This window comes from Cajanus cajan, chromosome 5 (assembly GCF_000230855.2).
Source record: "Cajanus cajan strain Asha chromosome 5, NIPB_CcT2T_4, whole genome shotgun sequence".
Taxonomy (NCBI): Eukaryota; Viridiplantae; Streptophyta; class Magnoliopsida; order Fabales; family Fabaceae; genus Cajanus; species Cajanus cajan.
Genome location: NC_138521.1, coordinates 23,265,264 through 23,287,277, shown reverse-complemented (window position 1 = coordinate 23,287,277; position 22,014 = coordinate 23,265,264). Strand labels below are relative to the sequence as shown.

At 40.1% G+C, this 22,014-nt stretch overlaps 2 protein-coding genes and 1 long non-coding RNA gene across 4 annotated transcripts; 2 read left to right on the top strand and 1 right to left on the bottom strand.

Moving 5' to 3' along the window:
* Positions 1-216: 216 nt before the first annotated feature.
* On the bottom strand, positions 217-1,835 carry LOC109789824 (uncharacterized). Of its 2 annotated transcripts, XR_002238871.3 has the most exons (4): positions 1,601-1,835; positions 1,366-1,425; positions 1,124-1,243; positions 217-933 (listed from the first exon to the last, which is right to left on the bottom strand). It is a non-coding gene; the product is annotated as an uncharacterized LOC109789824 (long non-coding RNA). The 2 variants fall into 2 exon arrangements; XR_002238870.3 differs by having other exon boundaries at positions 217-1,243; positions 1,601-1,829.
* A 1,188-nt stretch (positions 1,836-3,023) lies between these two features.
* Positions 3,024-7,149, top strand: LOC109789823 (putative protein phosphatase 2C 55). Its single transcript, XM_020348858.3, has 4 exons — positions 3,024-3,541; positions 4,825-5,149; positions 5,825-5,974; positions 6,669-7,149. The coding sequence occupies exons 1-4, from the start codon at positions 3,234-3,236 to the stop codon at positions 6,978-6,980; spliced, it is 1,095 nt and encodes a 364-aa protein (XP_020204447.1). The 5' UTR covers positions 3,024-3,233; the 3' UTR covers positions 6,981-7,149.
* A 6,673-nt stretch (positions 7,150-13,822) lies between these two features.
* LOC145957913 (uncharacterized) lies at positions 13,823-15,766 on the top strand. Its single transcript, XM_083074340.1, has 2 exons — positions 13,823-14,551; positions 15,119-15,766. Exons 1-2 carry the CDS (start codon positions 13,823-13,825, stop codon positions 15,764-15,766), a joined length of 1,377 nt encoding a protein of 458 aa, XP_082930466.1.
* Positions 15,767-22,014: the final 6,248 nt, after the last annotated feature.

The window sequence follows — 22,014 nt, the reverse complement described above, 5'->3', positions numbered from 1 at the left end:
TAGATAAACTTTATTTTTTTTTTTAAATGCCCCCTTCCCTTACTCCTTCATTCGTTACTTTGCCCTTGGAAATAAATTATTTTTGACACTTCTCAATGAAAAAACTTATCCAACCAATATAAAAAAATACCCCAATGTATATTTATGGTTATTTGGACAACTAACATAATCAGAATAACCTATCACATCAAGGTGATTAGGGGTGGGCAAATTAAATTGCACTAAACTGAACTGTTAAAAACTATATTAAACTGAAAAGTAGTTCAATTAAACTGAACTGAACTGAAAATTAGATTACACAAACTGAACTGAACTATTTTTTATTCTATTAAACTGTACTATACTAAACTATACTGAACTATACTATGAACTAAACTGAACTGTTATGCACCTTAATCTGTTTCTGAACTGCACTATTTTCGAACTGAACTATTTATGAATTGCTTCTAAACTGTGCTAACTTTTCTTAATACCTTGAAAAAAAAGATAGGAATCCAATATAAACTGCAATTAACAAAAAATGTGTCAAAGAGATTGTAGAAATGCAAATCCAAAACTAAGTTGTGAGATCCTATGTTGGCTTGATAAAGTTCCAAAGGATCTGCAGCACCAATTCTCTGGCAGATTATCACATAAGCTGATGACGAGTATTTTCGAACAATTTGGTAGCCCTGCTTGTAATATGATATTAAAACATCTAATAAAACTACGCCAGCAGCTGGTTCATTCAATAGCTCAATTCCTAGCAATGCAGGATGTCTTGCATATCTGCAACTGAGAATGTTTAGTAGAGTGTTGTTTGGTACTTTGGTTATTCACTATGGCAGTGAACATTAGCTAGGATGATTCCAAATTTGTTACTATTTTTTGTGTTTCTTCAAAGAAAACCATGTCAGTTTCAATAGAAGCTCACCTTAGCTGGCACAAGTCAGTCTGCCACAAAATACTTCCAATTTGAAAGATACTCAAGTTCACATATTAAAAAAAGACGGTGTATTACTAAATCAAAAGCCTTCAAATGGATTAGCAAGAGGATGAGTATTAACCATTTCACCATAATTGCGTTCCAACATATTATACCAGATGGAAAATTAAAACAAGAAGAACACTATTTCCATCTTACCTTGAAGGTTTCCCATGAAGATGGGACATCCCTGTCAACTGTCACATTCATTCCTCCTCTATTGTCAGTAGATACATACTTCTGCAATGTCACTGACTTAAATTGAACCTCTGTCCCATCCTACATTTTTCAATATCAACATATAGATCAGTCAGATGAGTTATTAACACCCCAGAAGACTCATGTTTTTCAAAGAAAAAATGAATCAATAAACAAAATAAACAAAATGTGAAGTAGCTCACTAGCATGTCTCCATTGGCAATGCCATCAAACGGTGAAGGCTTGATCCAACCTTCAATAACCTTCAATAACCCAAAAAAAAAATTATTAAAGAGAAGAATATCACAGAATACCTTAAAACCGTGACATTTCAATAGCTATTCAGATAATTATTAGGAATCAACAAAGGAATGAAAAAAACAAATATTTTAGGGAAAAAGGGATACCCAGATGAAATTTTACATAGAAAAAGTGAACCTGAAGAAAGAAGAGAGAATCCGTGTGGTTGGTGCTTGAAGATGGTTTGGTTGGACGTCAGGAACCCATGCGGTGGCTGGTGCGAGTTGCGATTTCTGCATATAATCAGGAACCCTTGGCAGTGGGCATTTGCACATTTACCTTGTGCGGTGGCTGGTGTGAGTTATTTGTAGAGGGATGCCTAATAGCGTTTCCACCTAAAGATCTATTACTACAAGAGCCAACCTCGTGCCGTGCTTTTATTTTTTATTTGTAGTTATTTATAGTTAACCGAACTGTAACTTAATAAGTTCAGTTTTTTAAAATTGAATTAAAAAATAGTTTATTTCAGTTTTATTTTAAATAGTTTTAATTTTTTAGTTTAAAATAATTTAGTTATTTAATAGTTTTAGTTTAATTTAGTTAATTTTGCCCAACCCTAAAGGTGATTAAATTTTATGTAAGTTAAAAAATACTCCTTGGTAATCTATAGATACCTCATAACTCGTTTAACAACTTGCCAACAATTCACAAAATTTTCTTAAATACCTCAAGTACACTTATTGCAAAAGTAATATCAAGACATGTACAAACTTAGGCATACATAAGATACCAACAACAAAAGTAAGTGAGATTGTTTCCATTTATACTATTTCTTTATCATTTTGGGGACACCAACTATTAGAGAGTTTCTCACCTTTTGAATAAGTGTAACACAAGAATTATACAAATTTGCATTGAACATGTTCACAACCTTTTAAACATATTTTTTTTACTAGAACACTAAGAAATACCTCCACAATGTACAACAATATTAACAATTATGAATAAAATATTTATTTAAATAAATAAAATTAAATTACCAAAAAAAGTCAAAGACAAGCATTAAATTAATATCTCTAGTAAAAAAGGGGTTATATAAGTTCCAGTTTATTTTGTTGAGCAAAGTGCATGAATTACTGTAAACTTGATATTGAAAGTGATTTCCATTAATAAAATAATAATAAAATAAAAAAGAATTTATAATATTTATTAATGATGAAAACTATGTTAACTTCAACAAACTTTTCCACCTACACCAAATATATTTGAACCAATAATGAGTCCATATATTTATTTATTTTTAATTTTTTAAATAAAATAATAATAATAATAATAATTATTTTATATGACTGTCAAACTTATTTAAAAAATAATAATATTTATTTAAAAAATGCCAATCTATTTTTAAATAATTATTTATTTAAAACACATTTTTAATTTTAAACAAACTAGCCCATTATTTTTCCAAAAGTTAAGCATCAATAATACAAGTCACCTAACATTAAAATAATAATAATAAAAAACTTCCTTATGTTCATTGATGATAAATAAATGTATTCAAACCACAATTGATTTAAAACCCATTAATTAATATTTATCTTTCCATCAATTCAAATTGCAATGCACGGGTGAGAAAAAACCATTTTGAATCACAACAAAACAAACACAGAGAGATGCGGCCAACAAATTGGGTGAACATGGCAACACAACTCGGAGGCCTATCTATCTCCCAAGTCTGAGGCTCTGCTGTAACCGAGAAAACAAAGAACCGCCAAACATTCAATTTTTCCCTCTCCGATCTCAGATTCCCAATTCTCTGCGTCCCACATCGATGGCCGCTTCCGCTTCCAATGCCGTGCTTCTCGGAGACGTTTACTTGGAAGACGTGACGGCCAAGCCTTCCGGCGTTCACTTCAGAGAACGAATGCGCCGAGGGGCGCTGCGAGCCACCGTGAACCTCCCTAGGCCAAGACCGCTCAGTGCTCTTTTGAATTTCGGCTGTTCGACTTCCGACGCGTGTTGGAGGAGTTGGAACCAGAGCTCGCTCCCTGGAGCCAAGAATTCCTCGTTCGCTTGCTGCTCCGCGGAGACTACGCCGCATGTTCAGCACCTTGCTACATCGACGTTTGCAATAGACCAGTACGCAGCGTTTCGTTTCGTTCTCTGTGTTTTTCAGTGAACCCTCGTTTTGTTATATGAAATTGTTGGAAGTGTTGTTCGTTTTGTTCCTGACTTTGATAACTGTAGTTTAATTTACTTTTTATTTATTTTTTATTTACATGTGAAATGGCAGTGAAAAAATGAAGTGAAAATGACTAAAAATCGATTTTTTATTTTATTTTTATTTTCTTTTATTTTACGAACATAGGGATTGTAGTTGTCATAGCTTTCAAGGCATCTCAACAAGAAGTTTGTGTATTGTTACTTTCTATTAAACTGAAGTTTGGGCATTTCAAACTATAAGACAAATACACTAATAGTGTGGGCTAAATCACCTATTTCATCCCTGAAAGTGTTAGGCATGGTCACCTTAGTGCCTAAAACTGAAATTTGTCAATCACTTTAGTTCAACCACTACATGCAGCATATGATTTCATGATAATATAAACATATATTTAGAGACTAAAATGACGGTAGGTGATCATGTTTAGAGACAATTTCAGGGATTTATTTAGAACTTTCTTAATTTAAGAGACCCATGTAATAGCTGAACACTTTCAGGGACTAAAAAAATGATATACTCTTATAGTGTGTGTTTGGACACATCCACTGGGCTTGTTAAATTTGTTCAATTAAGCAGAAGCTATAAATTATTGATTCTGGTGGAACACGCATAACATACAAGAAGATGCATACACAAACATGTTGATAATCTTAGAAACTTGAATGAAAGCTTACTATTATGTTTTCTTAATTTAGAGTAAACCCTCAAATTGGTATTGTGTTATATACTTTTAAGTTATTTTATTTCGTAATTTTATCAAATTCAAAAGATTAGTGCTTGAGTTTTAAAACATTATTTGCATTAGTTTAGTGATAAGGTATTAAATTGTTAATGACTTAATGTCCAACAAATCGTTAGTTCGAGTGGTATTGGACTTAGTTCCCTTAAGTAAGGTCTCGAGTTTAAGTTTTGTGTATGAAAAAACCATGGTTGGAAGAGGAGATCTTCCTAAAGGTGACCAACCAGGTTTTCCGATGGAGATTAGTCGTCAACAAAACTGGTAAATACTTTGTACCAATAACATGATTACTAAAAAAAAATACTTAATGTGAATGACATTTTCCGAAGGCAAGAGTTAAGTTAGGCACTAAAATTAACTACACATTTAGTATCAAGATTAAAGAGAAGGTCCGCTCTTTAGATTTATATTTTTTTTCATAATTACTAGGTAAATATGTTGACTAATGTTGTTTTTCAGGACTAATTTTGGTGGCGAGAGGTTGAAGCTATTTTCAGGGTCATGTTACCTACCACACCCGGATAAGGAGGACACGGGTGGGGAGGATGCACATTTTATTTGCACTGATGAACAAGCAATCGGTGTTGCAGATGGGGTAGGTGGCTGGGCAGATGTTGGTGTTAATGCTGGACTGTTTGCTAGAGAACTCATGTCCCATTCTGTTAGGGCAGTTGAAGAGGAACCCAAAGGTTCTATTAATCCAGCAAGGGTTTTGGAGAAGGCTCATTCATGTACAAAGGCTAGGGGTTCTTCAACAGCTTGTATCATTGCTCTTACCGATGTGGTATACTATTAATTTATAACATTTTTTACAATCAAAATGGTTTTCTTCTTTTTCTGTAGGACAGCATTAGATGTGGTTTTACTTCTTTATTGCATTTTTAATGCTATGTATAAGTATTTATATTGTTCCCTTGTGCTTCAAGACAAACAGTTTTTGCATGTTTGCTTATCTTGATATACTTTTTGTTGACTTTATCAATATTACATTAGATAATGCATCTCCCCAAAATGTACATTTTATGTCACACGGTGTTTGATCTAAAATCTTGTACAATAAAACTAGACTCTTGTCTACGTCCAGATTCAGAAATATGGTTATGTTCCTTTAAAATCAATAACTAAATGGCTTAGGGAAAAGAATTAAAGCATGCACAGTTTTGGCCAGCTTATTTTTTCTTTCATGTATAGGTGATATTTTTCTCTATTATACTCATGTTAACATACAGTTGAGGCATGAGCACATACATATTATTACTCTTGTCTAACCTGCTCCAAAGCCCTAGGATCTTATTTTTTTTTTTTTTTTAGTGTTTTAGCCTGCATCTTGGTTGACTGAAGCCCATCTGTTTACAGCCTGTAAAATTTGGGTAGCTTGCTTTCTCGAGTATAAAAGGAAGTGATCGAGAGTATATCAAATTCTTCATCTGCTTACTATGTGTTTGGTTTCTTGATACAGGGGCTACATGCCATTAATCTGGGTGACAGTGGGTTCATTGTGGTTAGAGATGGATGCACCATTTTCAGGTCCCCTGTTCAACAGCATGACTTCAATTTTACATATCAACTGGAGAGTGGTAATGGAGGTGATCTTCCCAGCTCTGGCGAGGTAAGTTCTCACATAAAATTGCACCACAGGATTTACTTCTAAGGAATAAGGATATTACATTAGCAATATGGAAATCTCAAAATTAAGGCTCTAATTTGTTGAGATAGTGCCAGGGACTACTTACTGAAATAGTATAGCCTTACTGTTCTGACAGTGCAGTTCTGGTTCCATAAAACAGTTCACAGCACGTTCCTTCAACCTCTTGTGATTAATATATGAAGCAACCAAAAAAATGGATTGGCATTTGGAATTTCTTTTTTATCCTATTTAGTGATTGATTTGAAGAAACTTGGTGTGTGACTGATAAAGGTTATAAAAAGCCAGAGAGGGCTTTATTTTTATTTAAAAAAAGGGGACATCCAGACAGGAAGAGGGGAGTGAAAATGGAGATGTTTTGGTTTTTACTTGTCCGCACATGGTAGTATGGCACTTGTAAGATGATTTGCAGGTCAATTTTTCATTTGCAACTGTTTCCTCTCTTCCCTTTTAAGGCTTTAAGTATATACCATTCTAATACAATGAAATTCTCTGGCAGATTATTATTTGTTTTTTCTGTCTTGTCACACCACAGTCATCGTCCTAGAATTATTCCCTAGGAAGTCACGTAGCAGATGAAGTTTGTGTGTTTCAAACAAGTTTGTATATTTCTGGAAAATTAAACAAACTAACACATCTGTCACAATAACATATTCAGGTCTTTACAATACCTGTTGCCCCAGGAGATGTTGTCATTGCTGGAACAGATGGATTGTTTGACAATCTGTACAATGATGAGGTAGCTGAAGTTGTTTTACATGCAATTAGAGCCGGACTAGAACCCCGAGTAACTGCTCAGAAGATATCAGCACTAGCCCGTCAGCGAGCACAGGACAGGACTAGGCAGACACCATTTTCTACTGCTGCTCAAGAGGCTGGGTTCCGTTATTATGGTGGAAAGCTTGATGACATAACAGTTGTTGTGTCATACATAACTGGCTCAACATGTATGAGTTTTTTGCCATGTTAACTTTGCTACATATTGTATATTCGTGTTTGTCTACAGCGGCTGGGTTGCTAGCCTTATCTGTCATTTTTGACCTGAATGCTCTATTGATTCTAAGTTTCCTCTCAAACTTGGGTTGCTTACTTGCTATAGTGGTTAAGTATAAAATCGTGGGCCAGAATGGCTTAATTTCCTTCTCGCTTTGCATTTATAGTTATACAACCCCAATTTTTTTTGGCCATCTGTAGAAACTATTTTCACGAATATGAAGATCTTTATTATAGAGATCATTAATCATCAAACTTAACTATCCCCTCACAAACAAAAGCTGCAAAACCTTATTTCTTGTAGGACCATATTATTGAAGTTACAGGCCTATCCTCTGGGTTGTAACCGTTAAAGGTGTATACAAGTTGAGACAAATTGAGGGGTTTGTATTCATTTTCTGGTTGTGTTTCAAGTAGGGCTTAAAAGTGTGTTGAGCAAGCTCTCCTGTTAATAAACAAGGGAATGTCGGTTGAGATATGCAAGGCAAAAATTGGCATTTGCAAAAACTGTTTTAAACTGAACTATTGAAAAACTGACCTGAATTAAATTATAAAAACCACAATTTTTTTTTTTTTTAAATCGAACTGAATGCATTTTAAAGTTCAGTTGGAAAAAACCAAACTCTTATAATGAGTAGTTTAGTGCACTCGAGTTTAACAAAAAAAAATCTATTAGAATGATGTTCGCACAATTGGTATGTTCAATCTTGCATATTTAGTGGTTTTGATTATAACTAGAACAGTCCACTTGTTCTTCGGCTGTTTGATTAAAACAAGCAAGGAAAAGACAACAGAAAAAGTAAAAAGTTAAAAAAAAAAAAAAAAAAACTGCAGCGAACCGGAAATCGACACAAGGCCAAAGCTGGATAGATTTTATAATATTATATATTATATAGATGAGTAGTATGAATGCATCGGTTATTAGTTGAGAAATATATTTAAAATAAGAAATAATGATTACATACATTGATGTGATGCGCATTTAATAAGTATGGGAAAGATTATTTTACTATCTAAGTACTTAAAAAATTAGTATTTAAAATAAAATAAAAGCGTGTTATATTTGATGACAAAACACATTAATGAATTTAGTTCGAATATTGCAGGTAAATAAATCACTAGTTTAATTAATTAATTATTATTGTTCAATAAAAGTACTTTTATATATATAGAAGAAGATTATAATAACATTAATGTAATTTTTATTAAGTATTACAATATTTAATAATAATTTTATTTTATAAGAATGAAGTATCAAATAATATTAGATTAATATAAAATTATATATATATAATTTAAGAGTAAACAAATTTTAATATAACGGTTGAATTTAAAAAATTTATATTTAATATAAAATTATTAAGTGGTGTAATACTTAGTAAAAGTTACACCGGTATCGTTTGAACCTTTCTCACACACACACACACACATATATATATATATAAAGAGATCAAACGACTCCAATATAATTTTTATCAATTATTACACGGTTCAATAATTTTATATTATATTTGAATTTTATTGATCAAACCAGTGAATTATAATTTCATATTATATTGTACGTATATGTCAAATTTTGTTAAAATTGAGTAATAATTTAAAAGTAATCAAATTATTCATATATATATATATATATATATATATATATATATATATCGATATATTTTAAAATGTATATATTACGTCAATTTTGATCTATATGAATGAAGTATCAATTTATTTTAGATTAAATAAATAATTGTACATATAATCTAGGAGTAAAGAACTTTCAATCTAATGGTAAGTTTTAAAAAGTTCGTATCTAATATAAAGTTATTCAGTTGTATAATAGTTGATAAAAGTTACACCGGTGTCATTTGATTTCAAGGCCAACCCAACATATTATTAGGCTCAAAGCAATTCTCTAAAGTGAGACTTTTTTTAAAATTAATAATAATATTTTTGATAAAAAATTAAAATATTTTAAAAATAGATCTTGAAAAAAATAATTATATTTATATATCTTTTAGAGATATACTTTTTAAAAGAAAATTTTAAGAATGTAAAAAAGTAACTTTTTAAATTATGAAATTTTGAAAAAAAATATATGAATATTAATATAAAATATTTTTTTTAAAGAGATCTAAAGTGAGGGCTTTGTTGACCTCACCCTTGAGCCAGCCTTGTTTGATCCCCTATATATATAATTATAATATAATTACAAATGTTATTTAAATTAATTACTAGTATTTAAGTTTAATTATGACAAATATATCATTTCGTTTACATGATCATGTTTTTCTATTAGTATAAAGTCTAACATAAAGAAAATTGTTGATTGGAAATTTGGTTCAATTTAGTTCAAAGAAATGATTTGATTTAGTTAAGAAACGGTTTAATTTAGCTCAAAACATAATAAAATATTTGATTTAGATTAAAAAAAAATAATTTAATTCAATTTAAAGTATAGTTTGATTTGAATTTTTAGACTGTAGTTAACTAAATTGAAAAATAATTCAATTTGATTTGCATAAAGTTTTTCTACTTCAGATCATGTGAGCTATATTTTTAATTTTTACATAATTCAACTTAATTCAACTCTTTTTTGAACACTTCTCACAAGTCACAACTAGTCTCTCAATGGAAGCATAACTCTTAAAACTTATAAACAAATACAAGATGAGTAAAGGAAAAGAAAAAAAGAAAAAAAGAATGATCCTTTGAAAAGAAGTTACAACAAATGTCCTATTTCATGTGTTTGGTTGATGGATAGTATTCATATACATCTATACTTATAGAAGAACCTTGGTCAAAGGTCCTACTAATAGGATTATGTTTAGAAAGATATAAGAAGATTGAGCCACAAATGAGGTTAGTAAGTTTAAGCTCATCTTAAGCTATAGGTTACTAGATTTTTAGTTCAATACTTCTTATATATATATATATGTATATATATATATATATATATATATATATATATATATATATATTCTTTTATTTTGGGCCTTGTATTATGGGACAAATAGCTTAGGATTTGGTTTCATGTATTTTAACTTGAGGTGTAACTAGTAGGCTATAGGAAGTGCAATTAATATATGAGGTGTCATCATGTGATGGTTTGGAATTGGATGTCCACATGGAGTGTGGTATGCTCCATTTTTAGGTTAACTAATTCAAATTAGTCACGTGTATCATTAATTAGTCACACCATCCTTGCTTGCCTCTTGACATCTTCTCATAGGATATTAGTTTAGATCACAGAGCACATGGGACACATGGGTAAGTATGATTAAGCAACCATGATTCATTTTTGTATCATGGTTAGCTTAACTCACTTCCTAAGCTACCTAACTCTATATAAATTTGTTTCCTACTTGTATTCGTCACTTGGAGAGAATTTGATAAATTGAATTACAAATTTCTCTCTTTAAAGTCTTGGTCTCACTTTGGAGAATTCTTTTTTATTTTTTAAGAACTTTCATTAATGAATTTTTTCTTATAGTAAGTTCATCACTTTTTGTTTATCTCTCACTTGAGAGTGGAACACCAATCCTCTCCTTTTCCTTACCATATTTATCTTGTTATTTTTACTAATTGGAGCCATAAATGAAGATTGAAGGATCTTAGAGTCTTCCTTAGAGAATTCATCCATCATGCTTCCTAGAGAATTCAATTACATGTTGTTGAAGGGAGCCCCCAATGGTCCTTTCTTTACTTTCATAAACTTGGTTAAGAAAACGTCTTTGAATATTTTCGCATAAGTTGATGCCATTATTCACTAAGAAAGGGTAAGTTTTGGTCGGAATGAAGACAAAAAAAAACATGGTTTAGAAAATGTCTTTGAATATTTTCGCATAAGTTGATGCCATTATTCACTAAGAAATGGTAAGTTTTGGATGGAATGAAGATAAAAAGAAAAACAAAGTTTAAATTTTTTAAATTATAAGTTATTTTAATTAATTTATAAAAATAATTTGTAAGTTCTTCCAAAGAAATTTTGTATGAAATAAATTTATTTTAATCAAATTAACTTATAAGTTAGTTAAAAGAGTTTATAAATTATTTAAATATCTTGTTAAACACATTTTATATTAAAGTTATATAAAAAGTTATTATTAGTGTCACTTTTTTAATAAATACTTTTATCGGACAAAACTTTTGTGGGCGTTTACTAGAGTCAATAGGGAAGGGCTATCCATTTCTTACATTTTTAAATATAGTTAAATTAAAATGATAATTTATTTTTATACCGGATGATAGCCGACTAGGTCGAATACCCGAGCATCCGACCCGACTGACCTAATCAACCTCGTTGAACACGCCGACCACCTTCTATCTGAGCCAAACATGTCGGTGTGCTCGGCGAAGTTACGGATTTATGCCAGGACAATTAAAGAGAGGTTAATTTACGTAATGTGCCGGATTAGCCCCCTAATTTCCCGGGGCTCAGTCCCTAATCATGACCCAATAAGAATCACTATAAATAGGACCCCAACGAGGTACGTAACTAACTTTTAATTACCGCATTTAATACGCCGAGCACTTACTTGAGCGTTGGAGTGTCTTTGCAGGCACCCCCCCTCTCACTTCGAACTGATCGGAAAGGAACGAGAAGACATAGACCCAAGACTAGACTCGCTACAATAAGGACAAGTGAAGTGTGTATCCTAGTACAGGAACATTTTGGCGCCCACCGTGGGGCCGCAAAGACGTTTTCAGCCCCTTTGAACTCTACGACTAAGACCGAGACATGGTAGTAACACGCAAAGGACCATCAACATCGACTCAACCAATCCCTAACCCCGAGAACAATCTCGTCATGACCAACCAAGAACAATACCCGTATGGAATGCCTCAGACACAACCGGAGCCTGTAATACAAGAGGTTGCGTTCGGAGCCTAGCCCGACCTCCACGATGACTTGTGCGCATTGCGCGAGGAAATGGCAGCCATACGTAGACAGAGAGAAGCCGATGCCAAGGAATTGGCCGAACTGCGTCGCCAAAACGCTGAGCTCCGAAGCCTGAACCAAACTTACGTGCCGTCCACTCCCACGCTCCTAGAGGAGTCAGCCTATCACGTCCCAACCGACCAGGTCACCCAAACACTGGTTACCTCTTTGGTTGGCGGCAAGGTCGACACCACCACTCACTCGTTGAGACACCTTTTGTCCCGAAGGATAATGGAGGCAACCCTGTTGGACCACTGGAAGAGCATGCCGATCGAGAAGTATGATGGGTCTACCGACCCCGAAGAACACTTTAACTTTTTCCTAACACAAGCAACCCTCTCTACTCAAGACAACTCCGCCTTGTGTTGGATATTCCCCACGTCGTTGAAAGGAAGGGCTTTGAGCTGGTTCACGCGATTGTCGAGCTCTTCCATCGACTCGTTTAGCGAGATGTTATCCCAATTCACTCTTCAGTTCGCGACGAGCAAACTGTACAAGACGACCCCGCTAGCATTGGCGGGGGTTCATCAAGAGAAGAAGGAAAGCTTGAGAAGCTTCATGGACCAATTCAACAAGATCGCCATGGAGATTGGCGATCTCAACCCAGCCGTGGAGATGGATCGGCTGAGCACCGCCCTCAGGCCGGGGCCATTTGTGAATAGCTTGTGTAAGAAACCGCCCGGTGATATGAACGATCTCTGACGCCGAGCTGAGAAGTACATGCAAATGGAGGAATTAGCGGAGACCAGAAATCAAGCTAGGGCCGAGGAGGGGAATAGCCGAAAAGAATCGGGTCGAGAGCCGACGAGAAAGGCAAATGCCGAGCCCTCAAATGTTCGTCCCCAGAGAGGACCACTCTACACAACGTATACCCCCCTCAACGCGAGTAAGGCCAAGGTAATGGAGCAGGCCCTCGCTTCGGAGATCCTTGTGATGCCGAAGAGGGCGAACACTCCCCCTAGAGCAGACAAGGCCAAGACGTGTCGATTCCACCGAAACAGGGGGCACTCGACTGAAGAATGCTTAGCACTAAAAGACAAGCTCGAGGACCTTATCAAGTAGGGTCACCTTAGGAGCTTCGTCACCCTCAAGGACCACCAGGCAAGGGGGAGAGACCCTCACCCTCGCGAAGTCCCACAGCCGAGAGACTGATGCCACCGATCCCGTTCAGCCGAAAGGAGGAATCATTCACGACACTCCCGGGAAGACAACGATCGACCAAGGAAAGTGATAAACACCATAGTTGGAGGCTTCGCCGGGGGAGGTTCCACCTCTTCGGCACGGAAGAGACACCTCTGGGCGGTGCGATCAGTAAACAGTGTGAATCAGCCGAAGACACTGAGGATGCCACCAATAACTTTCTTCGATCAAGATTTCTGTGGCGTCGATCCCGTTCAAGACGACCCCATGGTGATTTCGGTTGAAATGCACAACTGCATTGTGAAGAAAACCTTGGTCGACCAGGGAGCTCGGTCGACATCTTGTATTGGAACACCTTTGTGCAGCTAGGGATCCCGGAGGAGAGCCTAGAACCGTATCACAAGCCGCTGGTAGGGTTCTCGGGCGAAAGAGTGATGACGAGAGGGTGCGTTGATCTATACACTCGTTTCGGCTTCGACCAAAAGTCCTCCTGAGAGATCAAAATCCGTTACATTGTAGTGCATGCGAACACGTTGTACAACATCCTGCTAGGCCGACCTTCTATTAACGCACTAGGGGCCATTATCTCAACCCCTCACCTATGCATGATGTTTTCGTCGAGAGATAGGCAGGTAATAACCGTGCACGCCGACCAGAAGACGGCAAGGGAGTGTTACCTTTCTAGCCTGAAGGTGTGGCCCATTACCGACCCCCCGACGATGAAAGGTGTGAATGTGGTCAGGTAGGAGATGACGGAGGGCATTGACAACAAAGACAACAAAGACATGCCAGGAATAGATCCCAAGTTCCTGTGTCACCGGGTGGCCATATGCCAGGACGCACGACCGGTCGCACAAAAGAAGAGAAAGATAGGAGACGAGAAGAGAAAGGTTGCAAACGTCGAGGTGCAAAAACTGTTGCAAGCTAAGTTCATAAGAGAGGTCACCTACACCACCTGGCTGGCTAATGTGGTGTTGGTCAAAAAGGCGAATGAAAAGTGGAGAATGTGCACCGACTACACCGACCTCAACAAAGCCTGCCCCAAGGACGCCTATCCACTCTCCTGCATCGACCGACTCGTCGACGGTGTGTCCGGGCACTCCATCTTTAGCTTCCTAGATGCCTACTCCAGTTACAACCAAATAAAGATGCACCCGGCTGACGAAGAAAAAATGGCGTTTATCATTGACAGCGCCAACTTTTGTGATAAAGTGATGCCGTTTGGATTAAAGAACGCCGAAGCGACCTACCAGAGGTTAATGGATAAAGTGTTTCAGGGTCAAATCGGCTGGGACATCAAGATTTATGTGGACGTCATGGTGGTCAAGTCCAATTCCATGGCCGACCACATAGCAGACCTAGCCAAAATCTTCAGTGAACTACGCAAGCATAACATGAGGCTCAACCCCGAGAAGTGCACCTTCGGGGTCAAGGGAGGCAAATTTCTGGAGTTCATGCTATCAGCTAAAGGAATAGAGGTGAACCGAGACAAATACCAGGCTGTGTTAGATATGTGAAACCTAAGCAACCTCAAGGAGTTGCAACGACTATCCAGGAGGTTGGTCACCTTATCCAGATTCCTTCCTCCCCTGGTCGACAAAATCAACCCGATGACGAAGCTCTTGTGAAAGAGTTCGACTTTCTTGTGGAACGAGGCCTGTGAAGAAGCTTTTGTAGCGTTGAAGACGACTTTGGAGATGCCACCGATCCTCACGAGACCCGAACCTTCAAGCCCACTTCAGGTATACTTGGCTGTATCCGAGGAGGCGATTAGCTCGGTGTTGGTACAAGAAAAAGAAGGCACCCAGACTCCCATATACTTTGTCAGCCGACTACTACAAGACTCCGAGACCCGATACTAGCTGATAGAAAAGGTGGCGCTTGGCTTAGTACATACCTCTCGATGCCTAAGGCATTATTTTCAGAGTCACCGAGTGATTGTACACACTGATTGCCCAATTTCTAAGGTCTTGGGCAAGCCTGAGCTAGCCAGAAGAATGATGGCTTGGTAAGTTGAGTTGTCTCAATTCGACATCGCATTCAAGCCGAGGGGGCCGATCAAAGCCCAATGCCTTGTTGACTTTGTGAATGAACTTCACCCACACGACCAATTTGAAGAGCATTGGGGGATCCTCCACGTGGACGGCTCCTCAAACTGCCAGGGGAGCGGGGCAGGAGTAATTTTAGAGGGACCCAAGGGGATAACCTTAGAACAATCCTTGCGGTTCCGGTTCAAGGTTTCGAACAACCAAGCTGAATATGAAGCCCTGTTGGCCGGATTAAGGCTAGCCGAGGACATGGGTGCATCGAGAATTAAATGCCTGACCGACTCCAAGGTGGTGGCCGAACAGGTGGGTGGCAATTTCCAAGTGAAAGACCACAACATGATGAAGTACTACCACACCTACCAAAAGTTGAAGGCAAATCTTCAAGAGGTATTGGTCGAGCACATTCCATTAAAGGATAACACCCGAGCCGATCAGTTGGCCAGGTTGGCCACGACCAAGAAACCGGGCCAATTGAGAACTATCATTCAGCAAGAAATCGACCACCCAAGTGTCGAAGCGGAGATGGTAGGAAGTGTCGAACCCGATCCCAACGACTCCCAAGACTGGCGAGGTAAAATCAAAGCATTCATCACCAATGAGGTCACGCCAGACGACCCGATAGAGGCCAAACGACTGAGAACGTAGGCCAGCAGATACGTCATCATCGCCGACCAGTTGTACAGACGCAGCTTCTCCACCCCGCTACTGAAGTGCCTAGACCCCAAAAAAGCGGATTATGTGATGCGAGAGGTGCATGAGGGAGTTTTCAGAATGCATTCCGTAGCATGAACGACCGTTGCCAAACTCTTGCGTGCCGGGTACTACTAGCCGACCATGAATACCGACTGCGCAACCTTTGTGAAGAAGTGTCAACCATGTCAGAAAGATGGCAACTTGATCCACCAACTGGCCGAGCGACTACATTGCATTCCCCCAGCATGGTCGTTCGCCACATGGGGGGCCGACATGCTTGGACCTTTCCCGGTTGCTAAGGGGAAATGCAAGTTCCTCATCGTCACCGTGGACTTGTTCACTAAGTGGATTGAAACTGAGCCCCTGGCAAGCATCTCGGCTCATCAAGTTCAAAAATTCCTATGGAAGAATATCATCACCCGGTTCGGCATCCCATCAACCCTGGTGACCGACAACGGCCTTCAATTCACTGACCAAAAGTTCAACAAGTTCCTAGCCGGCCTAGGAATACAACATAAGGCCACCTCGGTCGAGCACCCACAAAAGAACGGTCAAGCCGAGTCTGCCAACAAAGTCATCCTGACAGAGTTGAAGAAGCGGCTAGGAGAAGCAAAGGGAGCATGGGCCGAGCAATTGCCCAAGGTGCTATGGGCCTATAAATGTACACCCCAGTCGACCACAAGAGAAACCCCTTTGTGTTTAGTCTATGGGTCCGATGCAATGCTCCCGGTGGAAATTGGGGAACCATCATTTCGCCGAGCCCACTTCAACAAGTCGAACAATGAAGTCGAGCTCCAAGCAAGCCTGGACGTGGTAGAAGAGGTCCGAGACCGAGCACTAGTGGTAGCCGAGGCATGCAAGCAATGCTACAAGAGGAAATTTGACACCAAGGTACGACCAAGAGAATTCAGGGAAGGCGACCTCGTTTAGAGAGTCACAGGCGAAGCAAGAAAGGACCCGAGGCACGGAAAGCTCGCCCCAAACTGGGACGGACCTTTTTGCATACGACACAACTTGAACAACGGAGCATACAAGCTAGAATACCTGTCAGGAGAACCGATTCCTAGGACTTGGAACTCTACTCATTTAAAGATGTATTACAGTTGATGTACAACCATGCACTCTTTTCCTTGACCGACTCTTTTTTCCCTAAGGAGGGTTTTGGGTCGGGAAGGTTTTTAACGAGGCACTAAATGAATATATGAATTCAATTTCAATTAATATTTGTGATGTGTTTGCTGACCTTATCGTATGCGTATGTGTTAATCACGTTCATAAGTCTACCTTTGGCCTAGGCATACCAAGCCGAACACTCCGTCCAAACGTATACTCGAGTCGTTAGGTTTCCTTCCCGAGTACTCTCCTCGGCTAAGGATGTACCTAGGCCGAGCACTATAACGAATCCACATAGACGCCGAGCAGTACTTGGCCGACCACTCAAACGTGCACTCGAGCCCGACAGGTTTCCCTCTCGAGTACCCTCCTCGGCTAAGGATGTACCTAGGCCGAGCACTATAATGAATCAACACAGACGCTGAGCAGTCCTTGGCCGACCACTCATATCGTTAACTTGAGCCCGTTAGGTTTCCCTCCCGAGTACCCACCTCGGCCAAGGGTGTACCTATGCCAAGCACTCCAGACCGATGCCGAGCAAAATTCTCGGTTGAACATTCCGTCAAGACATGCACTCAAGCCTGATAGGTTTCCCTCCCGAGCACTCTCCTCGTCCAAGGACGTACCCTAGGCCGAGCACTCCACACCGATGCCGAACATAATCCTCGGCCGAACACCTCTAGGTAAAAACACCCCAAGTTCCCACCTGAATCGCCGTTGAACCGAGCACCCTCATCCCAGTATCGTACACCGAGTATTGAGATCGTGGTAAATATACTAACATGAAGCCTACCCCCCTCGGCCAAGCATACAATTCGGTTACGTGTTTATATAACTATTCGTTAATGAGCATTGCAAAATAAAATTGAAAACAAAATTAAGTTTCATTCAAAGTATGATCGATCATCCACGGCTACTTACACAAAAAATAATCAGTTCCTACCGACACCAATGGCCGACTACAAAAGGCGCTAATAGCCTGGTTACAAAAACCAAAATCCTAAACCTAACCTACTACCACCCGAGCTGACCCCTATACAGCAGTCGAGTCTTCTGGATTCCCGTCGCCGACCACATCGATGACAAGCTCCTCCTCCTCCCTGGTCACGGGTACTTCGGCTTGGGTCGAAATACCTCGGCGTGGGGCCTCTTCATCAGGTTGGGCGCCGCGGGGGAACTCGGCGTAACTTATATACTTACCACCGTAGAAATCCCGGCTAACATCGAACAAGAAGTCCGAGGGAACCTCGCAGAAGTAGAAGGCCTGTCGAATAGCATGTTGGAAGCCAGCGTCATGCTGGGCAAGTATTTTCTCGGTGGCATCGGCCTTGAACTTGGCGGTGGCCTCGTTCAGCCGAGCAATCTAGCCGGCCGCTGCAGTGGCCTCGGCCTTCAGCTTTTGGACCGTCAACTTCAAGTCGTCGGCCTCCCTCCTATAGGCGTTGGTGGCCCTCTTCAGCTCATCTGCCGACTCAGTTACCTTAGCGTTGGCACTCAACGCCTCTTTCAAGGTGGTCTCGGCTTCTTTAAGCCGCCCTTGGAGCCTTTCCTCAGATATGGTGGACCTCATCATGATATGCTTAGCAATCAGAGAGGTCCGAGCATCAAGCTCACAGAAGAGATTTTCCTCGGCCTTTGAGGACATCCCCTCCAAGTATTGAAGTCCACCACCGGAGGTTAAGTCCAAGCCGACCAGGTTCTTAGTCTGGGTGTTCGGCACGAGAAAATTAGAGCCGGCCACGACCGCCGGGATGGCAAAGGCACCGCAACCCGACTGCTCCAAGGTCGGCTACTTCTGTCGCTTCGTTGATGAGCTCGGGCGGTCAGATTCTATGTTTTGCTCGGCCTGACGCACCTGAGCCGAGCTGGCTTTCTTTTTGGGGTCCCCCAATGGAACCAGAACGTTCGGTGGCCTCTCTCGCTGAAGCTTCAACGCCGACCTTGCCGGCAGCACTTTCCCACTCGCCTTAGCAGCTTTTGCTCGGCTTGCGAGCATCGCAGTCACGTCCAGATCGTCACAGGCCATTAATCTTGTAACAAAACAAAGTTTAACATCAATTCAAAACACCGTTATAGTACAAAGGTAAAAAACATACCTAACAGAGTTAACTCAAAGTTTGGAGTATCAAATATGTCAAGGAGGCCTCGGACAGGCAACCCCTTCAGCAATTTGTCGAGAAGGTCCACGATTTCTCGGTCCTCGGCAGGGAGCTTAGACGCGGCCATCGCCTCGAAACGCGTCGGGTGCTTCGTCCATGTTTGACCCCCAGCGAATCTTAAAAAATTCACTCTTAAAACCCTTATACGACGATGTAAATGCCCTTGGGAATCCACGCTTCGGCACCCGAGCTAAGGAAACCCACTTCACTGGCTTGCTCGGATGGCAAATGTAATAATAGAGGAAGGAGAGTGGTCGGGGAGTAAGGCCTAGGGAAAGGCATAGGTTTTGGAAAGCCTGCATGGCGGCCCAAGCATTCAGATGCAGTTGGGTCGACGCCACGTTCAGGACTCGGAGCACCCCCATTTGAAAATCTTCGAAGGGAAGCTTTATGCCGAGATCCTGGAACCAGCACATGTACGCGTAGAAGTAATCCTCTCCCATCGACCCCTCTCCCTCCGACCCCGGCTCCAAGAAAACAAAGTCAGTGTCTGGCCCATCATCGTTACATGCCTCGGCGATTAGGGGTAACTCGTCTTCCCCACCCCCGAAGCACTTCTCTAACGTCACAAACTTATCGAGTAGCCCCTGGTCGGAAAACGACGAGAAGTAGATGTCGACCTCCCCGTCCACCCACTCGTACCCGGGCATCTCAACCGTCCCATAGTCAATTTTCACCCGAGTACTTGCATGACCCACGGCCTCGCCTTGGGCATCACCGAGCACGTCCACGTCATCATCAGTCGCTTCGGCGTGGGGGGTCGTCTCATTGACGTGTGCCGATGCAACTGCTAACGTCACGGGGGGCGACACCTCGACCAGTTCATCCCCACTATCTTCTTGCTCGGCAAAATCCGAGGGGAACACTACTTCACACTGCAAAGAAGGCAACCTGGAGACTTCGCTTGACTCTAATCCCTCTTTCCCCGACGATGCACCCAACGCCTCGGACGATGTCCAGCTCCTAGCCGAGGAGTAACCTCTTTCCATTTAATTATAGGGCTTAAAGCAAATGAATTCTTACCTCGATCGGTCAACTCGGACAAAGCTTTGAGGTTGCGAGTTCTCGGGAATTTTACAACAAGTAAATTCTCCACACACCCCCTATTTATTGGCAAGGTAAATGGGGGGGAGGTAAAAAGACACCCCGAACCCGCAACCATTGGATCTTGACCATCCAACGGTCCAGATTTGATAGCCGTTGGGCTTTTAACCGCCATGGCCAGCGTGGCATACTTTAACTATGCCCGCTGAGGTCTCGGCATAGGCCTCTTTTCACCTACTGACCGTAGCTGTCGGTATGCCCCGACTCCAACTCAGAAAAATTGCGTGGAAACGCCGAAGCCTCATCCGAAGTTACGAACGGACGAACACTTAGTCATCGGATAATCATCCCAGGCCCCGAAACCGATGACTCTCCTTCTGCCGAGGGCATCACCATCTAGCGATCGGCCAAAGGCAATAGACCGTGAAGGGAATCGGCAAGTTTAAATACCCGCCGACCACCTTCTAGCACTCCGATCCTCCACACTACGGGGGTTCCTTTCCGAATATCCGACCCGGCCAATCCAAGGTCTGACGGATCACGACCACATCGAGCATGACCGCACGACACTCGCTAGGGAGCAGAAGCTACTACAACACACTTCCATGGCTGCTCTCCAAAACGTAATCATGCCTATACATTTCTCCAACATTATCCATAAATCAAAGCTTCACACCATTGTAAGGCCGACCATACCTTGCACAACGCCGACCCCAGTCTCATTTCAAAAGGTCGACGAGGCACACCGTACCCAGTGTAACACCCAGGTACCACTATCGAGGTCGGTAAAATCTACCATACTGTGGGATCAGCATACACACTTGATTCCTAGAGGTCGGAAGCACCATCTTCACTCATTTTATGCCGAGAACCGAAGCCCTACACATTTAGCACGTGTGTGGTCCGACTTTAGAACTTCATGCCGCGAGTATGTATCACTGTCTTCGTCCTCCCAATCCTTGACGTTGCGGGGGTTGTATATCGGATGGTAGCCTACTAGGCCGAATACCCGAGCATCCGACCCGACCGACCCAATCAACCTCGCCGAACACGCCGACCACCTTCTATCTGAGCCAAACATGTCGGTGTGCTCGGCCAAGTTACGGATTTATGCTAGGACAATTAAAGAGAGGTTAATTTACGTAATGTGCCGGATTAGCCTCCTAATTTCCCGGGGCCCAATCCCTAATCACGGCCCAATAAGAATCACTATAAATAGGACCCCAACGAGGTACGTACCTAACTTTCAACTACCGCATTTAATACGCCGAGCACTTACTTGAGCGTTGGAGTGTCTTTCCCCTCTCACTTCAGACTGATCGGAAAGGAACGAGAAGACCTAGACCCAAGACCAGACTCACTATAACAAAGACAAGTAAAGTGTGTATCCTAGTACAAGAACAATTTTATATATTTTTTTATTACTAATTGATCAATTAAATAGTCAATAGACTCGTTTCTGGGAGATATATGTAATTACTTAATTAAATCAGTTGATCACATTGTTTGCATATAAAAACGGACAAAATTTAAATATAGTATTACGTACAGGTGTTATTAGTATTTTTTTTTAAAATTAAAATTTTATTTTAATAATATTGTATTAAAGAATTTCATTAAATATAATATATATTATTGAGATAAAATTTCAATTTTAATAAGAAATAACACCGATAATATTATAACTTTTCTCCTTAAAATCACTTTAAAGAACTTTATTAGAATCAAACTAGTGGCTTATGTAATACACAAACTTATTTTTTAATCAACTCAAAATATTGTTGATATATTATTGACTTATTTTTTTTAAACTTATTTTCTACACAATATTTATTTTTTAATTTATTTGTAACACAATGATTTTTTTAATTCACAATATGAATT

Excerpts from the sequence above, each read along its gene's own strand:
- LOC109789823 (XM_020348858.3), top strand. The coding sequence starts at position 3,234 with ATGGCCGCTTCCGCTTCCAATGCCGTGCTTCTCGGAGACGTTTACTTG. Across the intron at positions 5,150-5,824 it reads TCATTGCTCTTACCGATGTG|GGGCTACATGCCATTAATCT; the intron begins GTATACTATTAA and ends TTCTTGATACAG. Across the intron at positions 5,975-6,668 it reads ATCTTCCCAGCTCTGGCGAG|GTCTTTACAATACCTGTTGC; the intron begins GTAAGTTCTCAC and ends TAACATATTCAG.
- LOC145957913 (XM_083074340.1), top strand. The coding sequence starts at position 13,823 with ATGACGGAGGGCATTGACAACAAAGACAACAAAGACATGCCAGGAATA. Across the intron at positions 14,552-15,118 it reads TATCAGCTAAAGGAATAGAG|CCGAGGGGGCCGATCAAAGC; the intron begins GTGAACCGAGAC and ends ATCGCATTCAAG.